Genomic DNA, 20,591 nt, shown 5'->3' with positions numbered 1-20,591 from the left:
GGTTGTTGAGAGGATCCAATGAGATATTTATAAAGCACTTAGCATCCCTGGAACACAGGAGGCACTTAATACATGCTTGAAGTCTTCCTCCCTTCTTTTCTTTACCACATGAGGCAAAGGGACCATTTCCAGTTAGAGCCCCTAATGTGTCCAAATGGAGGAAAGCTGCAGTGTGTTAATGACTCTAAGGCACAAGGCCTTCCATTATTTTCTCCCTGATTTTTGGATCTAATCAATTCACATCATATCAAATCCATTTTGGATTTGCTCAGCCAGGCAAACTTACTTTGTGACCCAGTAGATGCTCTCACCTTCCTATGTGCCCTTCCTCCTTCAGAAAATGCCTCTTCTCTGATCATATCCCTAACTCTCTTTAAAAATGAGATCTCTCCCATAATTACTCTGTATGATCTCTAAAATCCATTCCATTGCGTTCAATCTTTTCAAAATAGGATTCCCTCAATACTCCATCCATACTGATTGTACCTGTTTATTTTCTTTGCCTTTGTTCCTAAATATTTATTTGTCATCTCCCTCATACACTTGAGACATCATCATGCTACCAGTGTCTTGGTATCAAGCCCCAAATTTAGTAGATTAGTACTACCACTGTGAAAAATACAAAATGATTCACAAAAGTTCACATTTGATACTCATAAAAATCCCTAATCTGGCAGTGTTATTCCCATATTAAAGATAAAGGGACTAATTGACAAAAATATCTTTAAAATATTTAACATTCTTCTAATATTGTTTAATCTGTGAATTACTTCATTTACCTCATACTTTAAAATCAGCCAGATTTCACTCTTGAAAGAGAATGTGTCTGAAAGACAACTAAAATTAGATTTGGAAGAGAGCTGGATGTAGCCTGAATAAAATAATCACAAAAGAAAAAAATATTTAAAAACTGTCACATTTATTATACTGTAAAATACCAACATGATTATCCCTCAAATTCCTATCTCTTGATAAAAGGGTATCAACTGATTTTTTTAAATTATAAGTCCAAAAGAAATTAAATTTCTCTTTTATTCATAGATTCTTCGGGGTTCCTGTAGCACCACCCCACCTTCTTTCATGGCATTCTGTAGTCGCTGTATCTGGTTTTCAGATAGAGAAGGAGAAAAATAGATTCAGTTAGCACTACACTGAGGTTTAATAAGATTTATGCTTTATGATAGCATAAAGAAAATCTATGTACCTATTACTGTCCCAAAAGAGAAAGTACTTAAAATAACACCAACTCTTGAGGTAATTTTTCCTACTACAAAGAAGAAACAATGTTATTTTTCAAGGAATATATAATTAGTACCTGCTACGTATGAGTTGGCCTTAATAATATTGGACTAACATAAGTGTGCCAAAGACCCTTAGTACCTTGATATGGAAAAGATAAAGTGCTTACAAAGATAATCCCAAAGTCCCAAATAACTGGGACTGCTGCAGGGCAAAGAATTCAATATACAGCTACTCAACCTCATCCAAAAACAATTTATTTCCATCTAAATAACTTGAAAAGTGAACATGCCGATTCTGAGGATGATTCCCAAGAAGTGGGGTAGAAGACCATGAAGTTGATTCCGGCCTCCAGGCACCGCTGAGCCAGAACCCTTCCGATATTCTCACTGGCATTAACACTTCGAGTACTGTAGAGGTGCTTTTTAATAGCCCACTCTCGGGTGGATGCTGAAACCACAACCTCCCCATTATGATGCTCAACAAAGGCTTCTATGTGGTGCTGGGTCCGCTGAACTCGCAACCTAGAGGAAAAGAGGGAAAAAGAAAGATGAGATGATGAAGCAGACCATTTAACTACCAAATGATTCCACCAACTATAATTTCATTTCAGACTCCCTAAAATATTTGCCTGGAAGAACTGTTGTTTTAGGAATGATGTGTAGTATCACTGATTGCAATATGTTTAACTTATATTTCCTCTCAAGGAATCACAAAATCATAGATTTAGAGCAGAAAGAATTGTTTTAAAGACCATTCTGAGTATTGAGATCCAAATTAATAAATTATTTCAACTCAGAAATCTGTCATTAGAGCTATAGATTTGGAAGAGACATGAACAATTATCCTGATTATGTCTGACCCCCTTGCTTTGACAGATAAGAACAAAAAAGGATGCTCAGGGAGACAGACTTGTGTAAAGCAGGTCCAGGTTTCATTTTCTGCCCTCTTGTGGTCAGGCTGGTAAATACACAGAGAAGAAACCCTACTTCAGGCCCCGGGTCTTTACACAACCCCCGAACCTAAAGCATGCTCTCAGCAGGACGGGCAGAAAGAAAAGAAACTTCGGGGTGGAGGTTTCCAGGAGCCCCCGGGCTCCCTCCTTCCAGCTCGCTTCACGCCCGCGGGCCCGTTATGGCCCGGACTCACCTGTGCCAATAAGCCCGGGGCGGCCACACCGTGGCCCAGCCCCGCTCCTTCCGGGCCAGGGCCAAGCGCTCCAGATTGCGAGGGTTCCGGTTCGTGAATTCCGGCGCGACCTCCTCATTTTCCTTCGGGTCCCTCTCGGGCGCTGGAGCCGGGTTAGGACTGGTGGTCAGGGGCGCCAAGCGAAACCCTGCGGACCCGGAACCAAGTGACAGGGAAGGAGGCAGGGGTACTTAAAGGACTCGCCAAGCCCGAGCCCCGCCGCGCGGGGGCCGAGAGGAGCTGCTCGCCCTCCTCCCCCCTCCCTCGGCCTGTGGGCCTGTCCCGGGAACTGCAGAAGCAGGAGCGCAGGACTCCGCGCCCCGCGGCCTCCCTCCCCTACCCCGCCGAGGGCTGCGGCCTGTCCAGCGCTGAACCTTTACTTTAAAGGCGAGCCGCGCGGGCTACTTCCGAGAGAGTTCTTACCGGGCTTCCTGCACAGAGCCAACAGGTCCCGACCCCGCGTCCGCAGCGCAATCATGCTGATAACCTCCGGGGAAGCGGCCTCGGCGGTCCGTTCTGTACAGATCAAGGAAGCAGAGGGGACTGTCTGGGCGCAGCCATATTGGTTCAGGGCAAAGCGTCTAGGAACACTGCGCATGCTCATTACCCGAATTGCGCGCGCGGCACTAGCCGGAACAAAGATGGCCCTTTGCCTGAGCCAGTCTAAAGCAACCAGCTGTATCTCCTTGACTCTTAGGGACGCGTGACCCTGGGCAAGTCGGCAGCCTCTCAGTGTCCCAGGCGACTGTTTACGACCGTAAGAGTGGATAAATGGTCAACGCTACACCAATCAGTAGCAAAGAGGTATTTTACAAAAATCGACAAAATAATAACTTGTCTAGAGAAACAAAAAATCAAGACTATCAAGGAAAATAATGAAAAAGCGTAGAAATGAAGGGGGAATGGCATTTCCAGGCTTCCAACTGTCTTATAAAGCAGCAGTCGTAAAAACTTTCTGACTTTGGTTAGACGGAGAAGACTTCTCTATATGACAAAAACTGCTGAGAAAAGTGGAAAGCAGCCTGGCAGAATTAGGCTTATATCAGCTTCTGATGCCATGATACATTCAAAATGGATAATTACAATATTAAAGATCAGACCATAAAATATCAGAAGAGCAGCAGATCATATGAATCTCACGGCTATACATAGGAGATGTATTCTTAACTAAACAAGAGATAGCAGTAATTACAAAAGATGAAATCATGTTGATTGCACTGGTCAATCAGTTGAGTCAATAAAGGTTGAATAAACACTGGTTTATAAGAAATTATAATATAAAGTAATATGCTGTTCTGTGCTAATAGATGGGGATACAAAGAAAGTCAAAAAACAGTATCTCTCCTCAAAGAGCTCACAGTCTAATGTGGGGAAGACAACTTATAAACTGCTATGTACAAACAAGCTACATACAGGAGAAATTGGAGGTAATTAACAGAAAGAAAGCAATCCTGCAGAAGGGAGGATTTTAGTCAAAACTTGAAGGAAGACAGGGAAGCCAGGAGGCAGAGGTGAGAAGGGAAGAGAAAAAGACAGCTGGTGAAAATACCCAGAGGCAGTGTCTTGTTTGAAAACCTACTAGGAAGCAAATAAAAAGGTAGAGCTTGTGGTGGGTCTACACTGTGTAAGAAGACTGGAAAACAAGAAGGGGACAAGAGTTATGAAATGCCTTGAATGCAAAGCAGAGGGTTTTATATTTAATCCTGGAGGTGACAGGGAACCACCTGACTAATTCACTAAGTAGGGAGGTGACATGGTCAGATCTATGCTTTAGGAATACCACTTTGGCAAGAAATCAATAAAACCATATGCATACAAATGCAATAGTATTGAACCATTTGACATTGCTAAGGACTTTCTTCTCTGGGTCCCCAGAATCTATTTGCTGAGGAGTTGGTGAGAGGGTACCTCCAAAGAGCCTGTAGCCAGTTTTGCATCTTCACATGGGTCTGACTCCTGGATGACCGCTTTCCCAATCAGATGCAAGTAGGGCCTATGGGGGAGAAGGGAAAGAAGAGTGGGACACTACTATTCTTTAAGTTCATGATTTCAGAATCCTGGGCTGCCTCCTCTGAGATCAAATTGAATCTGGTGATTTGTTCTGTAAAAACACAGAAGGCAGAACTAGGAGCAATGAGAAGAAGCTGTAGAGAGGCATGTTTAGGGTTTGACATAAAGAATAAACTTCCTAACAATTAAAGCTGTCCAAAAGTAGAATGGGCTGACTTAGGAGATAATGGGTTCTGACTCACTAGAAGTCTTCAAGTGATATATCCTTCATCCAGGATATTGCAGAGGGAATTCTTATTCAACCACAAGTAGACTGCAAATCTTCTGATGTCCCTTCCAACCAAAGCAAACTACAAACCTTAACACAAGTAGACAACTGTGACCTTATAAGTATCAGAGACTTGGGATGCAATCCCATCATGGAAATGTGGCAGAACAGTTTAGGTAAAGAAGGGCAGGGTAGTGGAATCACATTATATATTAAGTTAAATTATTTATGTGAAAAAATCCAGGAATGAAAGCAAGGAAGCATGATGGAGAACATATGGCTAAAGGACAACAAAGGTAAAAACAGTTTTGAGAGAAATGATTATTAAATAACCAATTATTGGGGAGATCCAGGGGTTTCCCCCTTCCTGTTTCTTCATGCTCTACTAGGTCAAAACAGCATTTGAAGGACATTGGTGATAATGATATTAGATTAAATTTCTCCTTAATCTTGTTCAGACTCCACCTAAGTGGGGAAGCCCATTATGTTCTACACTGTCTTGGGTGGGGGTGAGAGTGGGGAAGGGGGCGGGCAAGAGCCTTTGTCTAGATTGCCTGAGGCTGGGGGTGGTCTGGAAGCAAGAGTGATCAGAGTCATATCCCCCAACCCTTCATTAGAATAGGCCCACCTCTCATTATAATATTCATTCTCTCATTGTTAACCAATTAATTGAGTTGATTCCCCACTGTTGGGAACACCCACTCTTCCAAGGGCATGTAAGCATCTAGAAGCTACCATGATGGTCTTTGACCTTCGAGAGTACTGCTGATCATTTTATTAATTATCTGCAATAATTAATAAAATGATTAATTACCCAAAAATTGTCTCTCAAACTTTTTATAAGTCAGTATTATAAGCAGAGTGTAATAAATATTTGTTGAATAGAGTTTAAATCAATCAACTGGATTTTTAAAAGATGTACACAAGTATCAAACTATCAATGATAAAAATTTTGTTGGACTGTGAAAAGACTAGTATACTCACACTATTGTTGGAGCTGTGAATTACTTCAAACTCTCTGGAAAACACTTTGGAACTATGGCAGAAAAAGGCACTAAATTATTCATATCCTTTAGAGATAACACTATTGGGCATATATCATAAGGAAGTCCATGATAGAAACAAAATTCCTATGTATAACAAAATATTCATAGCAGCATTCTCTTTGGAAGCAAAACAAAAACCTGGAAACAAAATGGGCACTGAACAAGTTGCAGCATATTATAGTTTCATAGACTCAGATTTTGATCCAGAAGAAACTTTAAGGTCATCTAGTCCAGCCTCCTTATTAGACAAATGAGAAAACAGAGGTTAAGTGACTTGCCCAAGATCACACAAGATATTAGATGGAGGAAGCAGGATTTGAATATAGCTCCTCTGACTCCAAATGTAGTGCTTTTCCCACTGCCTTTTGTAATGGAATACTAATGTGGCTTATGTTCAGAGAAACCTGGGAAGACATTGTAAATGATGCAAAAAAAATTGTAGAATCAAGAGAACGGTAAATACAGTATAATAATGTAAACCAGGATAACTGAGTGTAAGGGAATTTTGTGTGGTAGCAGTGTAAAAGTTGGATGGGGGAGTGGGGTACTGGGAAAGGCAATGAGAAATTCTATTAAGAATGATCAATTTGGAGGCCAAGCAAGAGGTAATAAGGGTGATCCAGCAATATCACTATTAGATGTTTCCTAAGGTAACCAGGGGAAAAGGGAAAGAACCTATATGTTCTAAAATATTGATGGCTGTTGTCTTTGGGGTGGCAAAGAACCAGAGATTGAGGGGAAGTCCATCACTTGGGGAATGGCTGAACAAATTGTGGTATATGGTTGTGATAATATGCTTTCCGTTTGATTTCTGACATTGGTTTCCTAGCTTTTTCCTCCAACAAGAAATTAATTTTCAACTTTGGGCATTTGTACTCTAACATGCTGGGAATTCTCTTCCTTCTTCATCTGCCTCCTGACTTCAAGTCTGCACTAAAATCCCACCTTCTGCAGGGAGCCTTGACTGCTCCTCCTAAATTCTAGTGCCTTCTCTCTGTTGGTGATCATTGCTTTATCCTGTATATAGTTTGTTGGTACATTGTTGTTTAATGTTGTCTTCCCCTTTGGACTGTGAGTTCCTTGAGAGAAGATACTGTTTTTTTAACTTTCTTTGTATCTCCAGCTCTTAGCTTGCCACTTAAGAGCCACTTAATAAATGCTGATTGACTTGATTTGAGGTATGCCTGCCAGTAGGATTCCTGGGTCAAAGGCTGTGGGCATTTTATTTACTCTTTAGCAAATTTCTAGACGACTAGGTGACCTCTGAAGTTGCTTCCAGCTCCAGAACTACATTATAATTCTAAAATTATCTGAAAGATGTGTGAGGTTAATCATAGGAAAGGCTTTGGGGAGAGGTGGCATTTGACACTAGCTCTTTCAGAACACGGCTTTTAGAACCCTGGTAAACTTAATACACATCCCAATCCACTCCCTCTATCACTTCATACACAGAAAGTCTTAAAGTAATATGATCTCCTTTAATTCAAGGGTGAGAAATAAAAAGCTCTCAGTCCTCTGGAAGGTCTCATTGAGGTTCCTCAGTCAATAAGACTTTTGATTATTCACTGTGTATCAGACATTGTGCTAAGAGTCAAGGATACAAAGAAAATATAGACCCTCAAGAAGTTCACGTTGTATTCAGATACAGAACACACAAGTAACTTATAGTTACATTGCAAGATATTTGTTATTGCAAGATATGGCTCAGGTTTCCTCAGAGGGAGGGCACTAGCAATTGTCAGGAAGAGGGGCGAGGGCTTGTAAAGCCTTCATTCAGAGGAGATGAATCTTTAAGGAAGCCAAGAGCTAAAGGGGAGGGAGCAAGTGAAAAGACAAGGGAATCTGATGTTATTGTAGCAGAACTCCATGAACACCTGAGTCTCTGGAGGAGGATGCAGAGACTAAGAACAGGACTAAACTATCCTAAAAGTCGTAGGACAAGATAACCTCACTGTACGTAATGTGGATTTTAGTGGGTGTAAAGTGAATTTTGTTATTATTTCTCAGAGTTCAGGTTCCCAGGATCCATAGCCATAACAATCAATAGTTCTCAAGTATTAGATATGAGTTCCAACAGTTGTAGCTCAAAACATCTCCACCACGCTTACACATAGTTATATAAAGACAAAGAATATAAATGTCCACTGCAGCAACACAGGAGCTATAGGAATGGGGTGAACTGGTGAGGCTATTGTGGACAATATGCCTTCTTTGTTGGTCTATAAAACAGGTGGTCCCTAGACAGTGAATGGGGAAACTTAGGGTTGAACGCACAAGCTGGAACGCCATGCATGCCTTGATCACCCCCATCAAGACTTGGGGGGGAATCAGTGTTTGCCTCTGCTAGCCCCCATTGAGGCTTGGGGATTTAGGGGAAGCACAAATTGCACCTATCTCTACTGACCTCATGGACAGGTAGGGGTAGTTGCCCCCTTCTCCCGACCCCTGTGAGAAGGGTCTGTGAGAAGGGTCATTAGGGAATGCTGTAGGAGTTATGCTCCAGTTATCAGCAATCCTCTTCTGAGAAAACTAGACTAGAAAAAAGTAAGATTATTAACCCCTTCTGGAATGAACCTGTGCTAGCAGCCCTCAGGTGTGCTGTGTTTATGTCTTACACCCCCACACCCAGGGCATGGGAGTGGCCAAACAAGGATTTGGATCCTGGCAGCATTTTGAACCCAACTCTTCTAAATCCCGTGATCTTTCCATGGCATCACATACTGGAACACTGCGAATTTAGGAACACGAGGTAAAGCTCTTCTGGGCCCCAAGCCTCCTCTATCCATTTGGGCAGCCTGGGCCCATATAAAGGAGAGAACAGTTCTTGCTGTCGGAGAGTTTTTACGTAGTGCTCGAATGTGTTCTTCTAAGCCTGAAATGGAAAACGTAGAAAATCCTAAAATAGTGGACACAAGTTGGGACCGCAGCATCTTCAACCTTAAACTTACGTGCCCCACCCAGCCAGTTTTCTAGAAACCACTAGAATTTCCTAGCCCGCCTGCGCACCTCGGCACCTGCCCAACTAGTCTTCCTTCTTCCGCTAGCACTAGAAACCAACTCCTCCCATCCCCGTGCGCTTTTCCTCCTATCCTTTCTTTGATTGGGCCAGGGCCTCCTACGTCACTAGTCGGCTCTCCCCGCCCCTTCCCTCCTCCCGTAGTCAATTTCCCTGGGCTCGGTTATTTCGTACGGTTCCTTCTTTCCCCCTCCCTCCACTCCCCCACCGCCGTAGGAGAAAGGAGGGGGCGGGGAAAAAAGGGTTACCCAGCAGCTCCCGCGGCGCTGTTCCCCCTTCCTTCCCCGCTCCCTTTCTCCACGCTGTTGCAGCTTCTGCTTTTCGCGGGCCTGTTTGGATAGCAGGGAAGATGGAGGGGCCCTTGTCCGTGTTCGGAGAACGGACCACTGGGGAGTCTATCCGCTCCCAAAACGGTGAGGGCGAGCTGGGCGGGCGGTGTGGGAGGCCTGCTCGGAGGGACCGCGCTCCCCGGCGCCGCCGCCACCTCAGGCCTAGGTTGCGGCGCCGGCCCGGCCCCACCCCCACTCCTCATCCCCTAGGCCCAGCCGTGGCCCCTCAGCGTGGCGTCGGGGAAGGAAGGGGGCGAGTTCCATTCTCTAGGAAAGCTGGCAGGGCGGGTGGCCGCGGAGATACCGGCGGCCACGTTTTCTTGGCGGGGCCTTGGGCCGCGGAAGTGGGACGCCTGCCAGGGAAAGATGCGTCCCCGGCCCGCGAGCGCGCACGTTTTTACCGACTTAGGCCGGGTCTCTTTTGGTGGGGAGGTATCTGAGATCCAAAGCGAGCCTCCAGCCGTTCTTTTTGGGGGAGGGGGAGGAGATGGCACATGTCCAACCCTGCCCTCCACCCAGCCTACCAGCTTCTTGTGTCTCACGCCCCAATGTTGCGATTAAAGCGTGGCTTTAAAGGACTTGACCAACATCAAACAGCCAGTGCAAGAGTATGGCCCCCGGTGCCTTTTACCCCTAGTCCATTGCTGACTCCATATTTGCTCTTAACCAAAAATACGACCAGAGTTAAAACTGGGTGGCAGTTTTTCTGTTGATTTTCCAGAGGTACGGAGAAAGTGATAGCACCAGAGAGACCTTACCCCTCCTCCATTCCCAGCTTCTCGCCACAGGAGACCCCAGGGTTAAAACGTGGCTAGAATCTTAACTCCACAGAAGGCCTTAGAAATTCCCATAACCAAAGTCCCCATTATATTTGAGAAAACCATGTAATAAGAGTGGCATTCTTACAGCCACTTAACTGAGTACGTGATGTTATTGATTGTGGACCCAGGTGTATCATTTCTTCAGTCCAATGCTGTCTTCCCTTCCTCCCTCCGTTTCTTTTAACTTTATAAGTTTTTTATGGAAATGGTAGGGCCAAAATTAAGCTGGATGACAGCTTTTCTGATTTCCAAGAGTTCTGGGAAAAGGAATTGCTTTTAGTTAATTGAATCACTTTTAGTGTGGATAAAATATTAACATTTCTGCTGCACTTTGATCCCTTACCACATTTTAGTTGAAAGATAAATTTTGATTGGTTATAAGTGGAGAGTAATTGAAAAATAGCTCCCACCTCTTAAGAGGGACTACCACTAGAGCAGTTATCTTTTGTTTTTGTACGATTTTTGTCGTTAGAAGCTAGAGTTCAGTTTGGGATGCTGAAGAAAGTATTTACACAAATGAGTAGTAGAAAATGAAAAGACACCACTGAAACTTTTCAAAAGCTTTTTCGAGATTGAGGCTCTGTTAATGGTACAGAGAAGGAATTGCCAGAGTGTGAAGGAGAGAGCTGAGTGAAATTGTAGAATATAGATGGTCAGACAACATTAACCAAAGCTTCTTCAAATAGTAAATATATTTTGATTAACTGAAGGTTTCACATTTTTTCTTCAGAGAGTAGATTTAAGGTCTGCTCTAAGCTTTATTTATGGGTCTAACTTTTAACAGAAATACTGTGAAATAATTTCCTTGGGAGGTATGGTTTTAGATAGATTGGCTTGTTTAGAAGTGCAATACAAATGTAGCATTAAATTATAATTACTGTAACAGTAACTGTCCACCTCATGGATTACATGATGTAAGAGGGGAAAGGAACAAACATTTATTAAGCCCATACTATGTGCGCTGTGCTTTACAAAGATCTCACAACAATTCTAGGAGGTGGGTACTATTTGTTCTCATTTTACCGTTAAGGAGACAGGCTCATTTGCCCAGGGTCACAGAGTCTAGGGCAGAACTTGAACTAGGATTTTCTTGACTCCAGGTTCAGCATTCTATCCACTGAAACACAAAGCTACTTCCAGTAGAAAAGAATAGTGTACCAATCCCTTCTATACATGGGAGTTTATGTCTGATATGACTAAAATTTTTTTTTCTTATAGGTATTCTATTATGAGGCTTCTTGAAGCTAGTACTAATGTCAGATAGCAACAAATATCATTTGAAATAATCAAGATGCTTCCTCTAATTATCTTATTCTTATATTTTTACAGTTATGGCTGCAGCTTCTATTGCCAATATTGTAAAAAGTTCTCTTGGCCCAGTTGGCTTGGATAAGATGTTGGTGGATGATATTGGTGTAAGTACAGATGTGACTTTTTTTTTAAGACAACCTAAGAGTTATAAGGATAAGGTATTTTGTGGGGTTTTGTTTAATAGTTTGTCATATGAATTCTTTGCTTTTGTTAGTATTGTGGAGCTACATAATATATTTATAGGAAATTTCCTTAATTTTTTAAATGTTCTCTCATGGGAATATAAAATACTAATTTATTCTAATGTTTATTGCTCAATTTCCAAAACAGGATGTGACTATTACTAATGATGGGGCAACCATTCTGAAATTGCTAGAGGTAGAACATCCTGCAGCTAAAGTGCTCTGTGAGTTGGCTGATCTGCAAGACAAAGAAGTTGGAGATGGAACCACATCTGTGGTAGGTAGACACACTAAAAATATGTTGGACTTTATCAGACAATTGCAATATGTGCAAATTAAATGAATACATCATTTTTATATATTAAGCCTGAAATAAAAGTTGGGAGGAGAGAGCAGTATTACTTACATAGTACATAAATGAAACCGAAAGAGCCAATGTGGTTTGGTTACTAGATTGCTGGTCAGGCAGTCTGTGTCACATTTCATCTATATCACTAGATTCCATTTGCGTTATTTCATGGACTTTCAAATGATTAGTTTCTTTGATGTGACAATTAGATTAGCACACAGGAAGACTGTTATGGATTGTGATGTATGATTTTCAAATGCCAGTGTTCAAAGCTTTCCCTTTTTTCTTTGTGGGGTCTTAAGAATTCATCGGAATTTGAACAAAACAACTTTATATTGGAGATTGCATTTTATCTATTTTTCTTAGTTTTGTTTTTACCACCTTCACTATGATAGTTTGGAGTTTGTCACTTTTGAATTAGAATGTAGTCCCAATTTAAGGAGCCAGATGAGTTTCTGATCATTCAAGTGGAAAAAGGGGTGTTGGTATGATATTTGTTTTTAATCTCAGGCCAACCTAAAGTTAGGGTCATCTAGATTCTTTCTGGAACTGTAGTACTTCCTGGGCATGTACCATGTGAGTGAAAGCCCTGATGACCAGTCTTTCACAAAATTGGTCTTCCCTAAAGTGTGAGAAGAAATCAAAACCTGAGCTGAAGACAGCAGCTGTTATGTTGGCAGTAGTTACATTTAAGCAGCTCAAAGGGACACGGGATCAGTGTCTTCCCATTTGACTACCACTTTTTCACTTCATAGATTCAGTGGCTATGCTTATGGGATAAAATACAGCTGCCATGGTCTGATGGAGAAAGAGTGGTCATGTCTTTTTTTCCTGTATGAAATGGCAGAACAATCTAGCTTTATTCTGTGTTATATTTGATTTTAAAATGATGTCTTAGTTAACCGCAACTACTGTAATATCCTTGTCAAACTTAATAATAGCAATCTCTTGAGTGAGGAGCCTGAAAACAGATAAAATGAAGAAAGGCTCAAGAATTGTATTCCTTCCCTATGACTTGCGCTTTTTTGAAGCAGAGCTTTAAGAGAGAGATTTTAATGGCATAAAACAAAAGCTTCACATATTTGTGGAACACTATGCCCTTTTTTGCTAGGGACCTTAGTAGTCATTCTATTCTGCCTTGTATATATAATGAACGTTGGTGTTAAAAGGCATGCTGGCTATAAACATTTCTTCTCTCAACAGGTTATTATTGCAGCAGAACTTCTGAAAAATGCAGATGAATTAGTCAAGCAGAAAATTCATCCTACATCAATTATTGGTGGCTATAGACTTGCTTGCAAGTATGATACATTCATAACAAAATTCCTGTTAATTGAAATGTCTGCTCTGAAGTCACTTAATCTCATAGTCTCCTTGTCTGTAAAATAGATACGATCATCCTTCTACCACCCTATATGTTGTAGTATCTTGAACTCCTCCAGAGGCTGATTGTGAGGAAAGTACTTATATAGATAAAGTGTGTATGTGTGTGTGAACTAACATTTTAATTGAAGGTTTCTGTTATTAATTCTCTAGTTAATTTCACTTTGAATAAAATGAAAAGATTATGTTGGCAGTTGTCACATTTGAGCAACTCAGATGAAGACCAGTTAGTTCAGTAGCTTCCCATTTGACTACCACTTTTTCACTTCATAGATTCAGTGGCTATGCTTATGGGATAAAATACAGCTGCCGTGGTCTGATGGAGAAAGAGTAGCCATGTCTTTTTTTCCTATATGAAATGGCAGAACAATCTATCTCTACTGTATCTTTGATACGAAAATGATGGTTAACTACTGTAATATTCTTGTGAAACTTAATAAGTATTGATTTCTGTGTTTTTAAAATGTTAATTATAGGGAAGCAGTGCGCTATATCAACGAAAACCTCATCATTAACACAGATGAACTTGGAAAAGATTGTCTCATCAATGCTGCAAAAACATCCATGTCTTCTAAGATCATTGGAATGTATCCTTTGTTGATTACAGTTCATAGCTATTTAAATTAATTGAGCCCTTGTATATAATATGTTAGTTGTAATGCTTCAATTATACGGTCCTAGCATATGGAAGTTATATTTGGTAATACCTGAGTTCAGCAGGTAATTCCTAAAGAAAAGTTCTGTCTTGAAAATGAGATTTAATGTAGAGTTGAGGTGTCCTAATACCTGAGGATTCTCAGCTCATTGGTAATGATTGAATTCAATGTAGTATTTACTTCAGATGAAAGGAGTTCTTATGGCATGTGTCTCTGGAATAGTGATTGCGTTTTTGAAAGGGGAAATTTGCAGGAAAGTGAAATTATTTGTTCATAGCTTTCTTAGATTAAGAAATCTAGGAATTTCTTCCAGAGCTTTTGAGGTACTTAAAAAAATTAGGGCAGAGAAATCATGGTATTTTAGAAAGGCATAGAGGTTGGTTGTAGGATTATATTGACATATGTATATATAACATCCACGGTAAAGGCTCCAGCATGTCTGGGTGTAAGTAAGAAATATAATTCTAAGACTAAAGATGTGGATTTTTAAATGAATATGTTGTCTAAAGGGGGCAGTCTCATTAACATCCAAGTAGAATTCTGCCTACTGCTAAATTTGTGGACATTTACCAGTTAGAATGAGGAAGAATATTTGTCAGACTAACAGGATTGGAAAAGGTCCGTTTGCTTAAAAGATGTTTTCAAGGGGGAACTAGAAATGCTAATAATCACCTGTAAAGTGAGTATAGCAATACTTAAAAGATTTATTATAAGCATTGTCTTTGCTGAAGTTAGATCATCAGTCATAAAGTTGCTACAAGTAGAAAGCATATGGAGTAAAGTACTTAAGGCAAGTAGGCTTGTCTCATGGTGTGGAGTTGTGCCAAAAGGGTTCAGAAGAGGGAATGTAGGTGTGAAGACAAGAAGCACAGTCTATAACTGTGAAGCTCTGTATGGGTGTAAATATTTCTTTGGATTTCAAAATTGGCAAGATAAAAACTTTGACTTTTTTCTGATTTCTATACATTACAAATAGCAAATTATAGGTGGAGAAGCCATTTTGTCTTTTTTATTATCTAGCATTTTATGTTTTCCCCAATTACTTGTAAAAACAATTTTTAATATTCCTTTTTTTTTTAAAGTTTGGGTTCCAAATTCCCTCCTTTCTCTCCCCTTCCATTGAGAAAGCAAGCAATTTGATGCAAGATAGACATCTGCATTTGTGCAAAACATTCCATATTAGTCATGTTGTAGAAGAAAAATACCAAGAAAAATTAAGTTTTTTTAAAAAAAAAGTGTGCTTCAATCTGTTTTCAGATGTCTTTTGAATCCAAAGAACCATCAGTTCTTTCTCTGGAGGTAGATAGCATTTTTCATCACAAGTCCTTTGGAATTGTCTTGGATCATTGCATTTCTGAAAATAGCTAAGTTATTCAGTTGATCATCATACAATATTGCTGTTACTGTATACATGTGTAAGTCATTTTTTAAAAATTTTTATTTATTTTCAGTATTCTACAATCACTACGTTATAACTTAGATTATCATTTTTCCCTCCTTCCTCCTACCTTCCCCCTTCCTCTCTGAGACAGCATTACAATTTTGTATAGGTTCTACACATACATTTTTATTAAATACATTTTCAAAATAGTCATGCTGTGTTTAAGAATTAAAATGAGTGGGAAAAATCATCTAACGTGTAAGTCATTTTTTAAGACAAAGTATAACATAATGGTGTGGGCATTGAACTAGGTGTCAGAAAATAGGGGTTCTGATTGCTAGTCAGTGTAACTTTTGGGTAGCGGGTAGCTCATTTAATTTTTGGGCGTGGTGATACTTGTTTGAACTACTCTAAGGTTGTCAGTGATTTGTAAATTGCAAAGCACTGTATCAGTGAAAAACACTTTTAATTGGTTTATGTGTTTATGCTTGCTATCTCTAGGAGTTTGAGTTTGTTGGAAAGCTTAATGGCAAAGACCTTTTCTTTTTTAAATTCCCTTTTATAGTTGCTCCATTGCAAGTCTTTTTATCCTTGACACTGTTGTTGGCTTAGTGACGGTGACTTTTTTGCCAATATGGTGGTAGATGCAGTACTTGCAGTTAAATATACAGATGTGAAAGGCCAGCCTCGCTTTCCAATAAATTCTATTAATGTTTTGAAGGCCCATGGGCGAAGTCAGAAGGAGAGCATGCTTATAAATGGTTATGCGCTGAATTGTGTGGTGGCATCACAGGGTAAGTAAGCTTCAAGGAGTTTGCTCTCTTAACTCTCCACACTTTTCTACTTCTTGTGGTTACCACCAGCCACCCAAGTTTTCCATCTGAGTCTGTTGTTTCTTTCTGCTGTATCACATTCCCCTCCATTCCCATGGCTAACACCTTAGTTTAGGCTGTTATCACTCATAATTGTTAGCACTCGTTCTGCTTCTCTTCTGTACCACTGCCAAAGTGATTCTGAAAGCTTAAGTCTGACCATATCACTGCCTATTGTTTATAGCCCCTTGAAGTCTGGCTTCAGCCAAACGAGCTATGCTCTACTTACTGTTGATTATACAATACATTGTATTTCTGTGCTTTTGACAGCTAGGAGCGCTGCTGCCCCCTTGTCTGAGATGTTGTATCTCCTTACTGCCACCTTCTATATTTGTGCTAACCTGATCATCATCCTTCAGGACTCCTCCAGAGTTATTTTTTACTCCATATGTTTTGTCTTTACTTATCTGTCTAAATGTTGTACTCCAGGAAAATGAAAGCTTGAGGGCATTTTTAGTTTTGGATCCCCACTGCCTGACCCACAGTCGGTGCTAGATAAATTTGTTGAATGAATGGTTCCATGCAAGGGATGTTGGCAATTATTATTCTTTATCAGCTCTCCTTCATACATACTGCCCTTTTTCTTTTTAAACATGATCCCAGAGATTCAAACTATTTTTAATAGACCTAACAGGAATATGAATCATAGCACATATTTAGGTCATCCCCATAGTATTTGCAAGTCACTTTAACTCTAAAAAGTATAGGGAAAATAGCAGAAACATGTGAAGGAGGCTTTGAGTATATATTCCAATGCCTGGTCACCCTTTAGCTGTTTTGTCTTTTATGTCATAATTTAAGCTAATATGTCAGTTGTGATAAATTTGTTTTTCAGAACTGATGAATGGGAGAATTCAGTTCAGAAAGTGACTTTTTTACTTAACGATAAAGAGTTTTAATAAATTTTGTTAGAGAAGCTCTGAATGTAGATAAAAGCCTACATTTTTTTTAATGCTTACCCACAATTGAAAGACATGCCTTTTTTCTTTCTCTTTTTAAGGAAATCTACTTATTAAAATTAGAGTTGAAAGGTAGTAAGTAGTAGTTTAGGGTAAATGTTAAAAATCTTACTTAAAAGAAATCTGATGTTCCATTTTGTTTTTAGGCATGCCCAAAAGAATAGTCAGTGCAAAAATTGCTTGCCTGGACTTTAGCCTACAGAAAACAAAAATGAAGCTTGGTGTGCAAGTGGTCATTACAGACCCAGAAAAACTTGATCAAATTAGAAAGAGGTAGGTTGGGGTTCTCTCCTATTTCAGTCTGTTACTCTTTCCTTCTCACTCTGTCCCTCTCCTTCTCTCTTTCTTCATGATGTCTAAGACAGGGATGCAAACAATTCATGTTTTTGTCTGAGCAGGATAATATTAGAATTGTTCACTAAGCTGAACTGAATTTTGAGTTTATACAAATTAATGTTAGAATAGGCTTCAAGGAAATAAACATTTTAAAATTAATTGAAATCACAACCTATTTTGCAAAAATCTCTGGGAAACTAGAATAGTACAAATTAGAATACACATTCCAAAAGATTTATACTTTTTTTTTTTTTTAAACAATGCTAGGCCTTTATACTTGAGGTTGAAATAGTTTTTTACTATGATGTTTGCTTAATAATGTAACTTTTCATATTTTGTTGTGCTACAAGCATATGTGTGCAAATGACAATCAGATAGAAAACATCTAGTCCTAGCTGCAGAAGCTACAAAAAGCAAGAAGGAATGTTATAGCAAGTGAGACTGTAGGATTGATCCTAACAGGCTTGCCTAAGATTAGTCCTAAAGGCATGGGAACCCTGCTTATTTAATATCCTGCTACCATAAGTCCTTGTAAAGCATAAAATTTCTGTTGTAAGCATGTTTTTGTTAGTGTTTGGCTATGCTAGCACAATTATTAAAGTTGTTGTGAAGAATTACATTGTAATGAATTAAGCACTTGAATATCAAATTTGTTGGAATGGCATTGTCTATAAATCTTGAACTATATTTTTACAGTGCACATGTATACGTGTATATACATGTGTGTATATATGTGCATACTTTGTCAAGAATCTTAAGTAGTACATATACAGAATGTTTTATAGTTGTTAGTGTAAAATCCACATTGATACTTTAACTTAGATTAAAATATGTGGGAAAGACTAACATTTTTACAGCATTTTGAATCTTTGAAATAGTCTCACAATTTAATCCATAAGCTTTCAAAAATTAATGTGATCCTTTATCATTAGAATGATCGATGGTGTTGGTAAATTTGTACACAATACCTTGGTAGAATTTTTGAAGTGTGAAAAATATTAAGACCTTTTTAAACTTTGTAGAGGAAGTTGATTTGGGTAGATAATGTAATCTTAAATGTTATAGAAGAATTATTTGTTAGAATGAAGTCAGTAAATAAAATCGAGTAGCCTATGTGTATTTCTGTTGAACATTTTATTTAGGATACTCAAAACTTTCCTGTGTTAAGAGGGAAATTTAGATTAATAGTGATTATTATGTCTCTTTAGAGAATCTGATATCACAAAGGAGAGAATTCAAAAAATACTGGCCACTGGTGCCAACGTCATTTTAACCACTGGTGGAATTGATGATATGTGTCTAAAATACTTTGTTGAGTCTTCAACTATAGCAGTCCGAAGAGTTTTAAAAAGGGACCTTAAGCGAATTGCTAAAGCATCTGGAGGTAAGTCTGAATATTTAGGAGCTAGTTATTCTGTGCTGGAATTAGAACCGTTAAAGTTGATCAGCTTTTTCCATAGGTATGCCTTAAAATAAAAAGTAACTTTGTGATCTCTCAAACTTGTAATGAGGTGCTTAACTTTTGCTGTGTATACTTTAGCACTTAAAAAAGAAAACATAAACAGCTATTTTTCATTTAGCTGATTACTGCTAACCAGATTTTTAATGAGTTTTGGCAAATAAAAATGTAATACTGACCTTACAAAACTTTTTTCAGTTTGGCTCAGTATTCTTTTTGATTCACTTTGGAAAGTGTTAAACTCATTTCTTAGCAGTCACTTTAGAAGGGATACAACTATCTTAATTGAAGTGATATGTGTGGTTGGTTGGTCCTTTTTCTTAATATGTAGGGGTGTTTGTGGAGTGTAGTTTTTTTTTTACATCCTATCAAGTTGTTACTTGTTAATATGTAGGAAAGTCAGTAGTTCGTGTGGTAACAAAATTGGTCATTTATTTGTACAAGAGAAATCGGGAAAATGCATGTACAATTTTCTCTTTCCTTTCCACTTAATAGCAACCATTTTGTCAACCTTGGCTAACCTGGAAGGTGAAGAAAGTTTTGAAGCTTCGATGTTGGGACAAGCAGAAGAAGTAGTACAAGAGAGGATTTGTGATGATGAGCTAATTTTAATCAAAAAGTAAGCCTTACTATAGAATAATACCAAGCTTATCTAAATTTTTTTATTATTAAATTAAGAGTCACATAATTCCCATTTATTTGCTGCCATTCTTTCAGTAGAATGAGCAGTTATACGCATGGGAGACATTAAGATTAGTCCTGTAAGTTAAGGTGAAAACATCATTTCATCTGTGTTACAGGCTCTTATCACATTGTTTTTGCTAATACACAGAGGAGAGACATTGAGAATTTGGAAAGCATCATACAGAGAGGACCTTTGTCTTGTTTGTGCCATATCAGTGTAGGGCAGTAGTTACCAAAGGATGGGGGGTGATCCAAGAGGGATCTGACTTGTTCTGCATGGCCCTGGGGCAGCAGTGGGTGGAGAGACAGAAAAAGAAAGGCCTGTTTCAGTTGGCACTAACCCAAAATGAAAAAGGCTGTTTGGGCCTTTGTAGAGAGAGACCTTCAAGTAATGGCTGAATTCTTCAGGCACATTGTAGTTGTAGATGGGATTAGTTTTCTGATGTGGGTTAGACTGGTAGTCAGTTGGGTTTTTCAAAAGTCTGAATGACTAATAAACCTTTTAACAATTTTATATGATTTTATGTAGTTTTACCTCATTAAGTTTGAAGAAAATATTTATTAGCTGTCCTGTGAAGTATTAACATTTTAGACTTTTAAATTCTAGAATTCTGCTTTATTATAAAATTGGTTAACCAAGCCTATTTATTACAGCACTAGAGCTCGGACATCTGCCTCCATTATCTTACGTGGAGCAAATGACTTCATGTGTGATGAGATGGAGCGCTCTTTACATGATGCTCTCTGTGTGGTTAAGAGAGTCCTGGAGTCTAAGTCTGTCGTACCAGGTGGTGGTGCTGTAGAAGCAGCCCTTTCCATTTATCTGGAAAACTATGCAACCAGCATGGTAAGAAGAGTGCAGAAACTAAGGAGGGTGGAGGAGGGGAACCCACTCCCATTGCTCATTAGAGTTAATTTCCTTTTTCTTCCTTTAGGGATCACGGGAACAACTTGCTATTGCAGAATTTGCCAGATCTCTTCTTATTATTCCCAATACATTGGCAGTTAATGCTGCCCAAGACTCCACAGATTTGGTTGCCAAGTTAAGAGCTTTTCATAATGAGGCTCAAGTTAACCCAGAACGCAAGAACCTAAAATGGCA

The 20,591-nt window shown here is 39.3% G+C and overlaps 2 protein-coding genes, 1 long non-coding RNA gene and 3 other non-coding genes across 7 annotated transcripts in view; 4 read left to right on the top strand and 2 right to left on the bottom strand.

Annotated features, from left to right (window-relative positions):
• Positions 1-900: 900 nt before the first annotated feature.
• MRPL18 (mitochondrial ribosomal protein L18) lies at positions 901-3,052 on the bottom strand. The gene is made up of 4 exons (XM_072643839.1): positions 2,851-3,052; positions 2,389-2,575; positions 1,532-1,763; positions 901-1,103 (listed from the first exon to the last, which is right to left on the bottom strand). The coding sequence occupies exons 1-4, from the start codon at positions 3,029-3,031 to the stop codon at positions 1,032-1,034; spliced, it is 672 nt and encodes a 223-aa protein (XP_072499940.1). The 5' UTR covers positions 3,032-3,052; the 3' UTR covers positions 901-1,031.
• Positions 3,053-3,127: 75 nt separating this feature from the next.
• Positions 3,128-20,591, top strand: part of TCP1 (t-complex 1) — an 18,105-nt gene continuing 641 nt past the window's right edge. Inside the window, exons 1-11 of one of the 2 annotated variants that reach the window (XM_072643834.1) lie at positions 3,128-3,231; positions 11,247-11,332; positions 11,559-11,687; positions 12,963-13,060; positions 13,619-13,729; positions 15,792-15,973; positions 17,157-17,283; positions 18,555-18,730; positions 19,301-19,424; positions 20,144-20,336; positions 20,425-20,588. In XM_072643834.1, coding sequence (XP_072499935.1) covers positions 11,249-11,332; positions 11,559-11,687; positions 12,963-13,060; positions 13,619-13,729; positions 15,792-15,973; positions 17,157-17,283; positions 18,555-18,730; positions 19,301-19,424; positions 20,144-20,336; positions 20,425-20,588 — 1,388 coding nt within the window. In that variant the 5' untranslated portion in view covers positions 3,128-3,231; positions 11,247-11,248. Of the gene's footprint in view, positions 3,232-8,805; positions 9,181-11,246; positions 11,333-11,558; positions 11,688-12,962; positions 13,061-13,618; positions 13,730-15,791; positions 15,974-17,156; positions 17,284-18,554; positions 18,731-19,300; positions 19,425-20,143; positions 20,337-20,424; positions 20,589-20,591 lie in introns of those variants that run through there. The other variant, XM_072643833.1, reaches the window with a different exon arrangement.
• On the bottom strand, positions 4,336-8,817 carry LOC140527132 (uncharacterized). The gene is made up of 4 exons (XR_011974686.1): positions 8,758-8,817; positions 8,473-8,623; positions 5,690-5,741; positions 4,336-4,420 (listed from the first exon to the last, which is right to left on the bottom strand). It is a non-coding gene; the product is annotated as an uncharacterized lncRNA (long non-coding RNA).
• Positions 12,481-12,617, top strand: LOC140530650 (small nucleolar RNA SNORA29). The gene has a single exon (XR_011976078.1). It is a non-coding gene; the product is annotated as a small nucleolar RNA SNORA29 (small nucleolar RNA).
• LOC140530649 (small nucleolar RNA SNORA29) lies at positions 13,382-13,518 on the top strand. The gene has a single exon (XR_011976077.1). It is a non-coding gene; the product is annotated as a small nucleolar RNA SNORA29 (small nucleolar RNA).
• LOC140530639 (small nucleolar RNA SNORA20) lies at positions 19,493-19,618 on the top strand. Its single transcript, XR_011976067.1, has one exon. It is a non-coding gene; the product is annotated as a small nucleolar RNA SNORA20 (small nucleolar RNA).

The sequence above is a fragment of the Notamacropus eugenii genome, chromosome 2 (genome assembly GCF_028372415.1).
Source record: "Notamacropus eugenii isolate mMacEug1 chromosome 2, mMacEug1.pri_v2, whole genome shotgun sequence".
Classification (NCBI taxonomy): Eukaryota; Metazoa; Chordata; class Mammalia; order Diprotodontia; family Macropodidae; genus Notamacropus; species Notamacropus eugenii.
The sequence above is the reverse complement of the archived record's forward strand: the minus strand, read 5'-3'. Positions and strand labels throughout refer to the sequence as shown.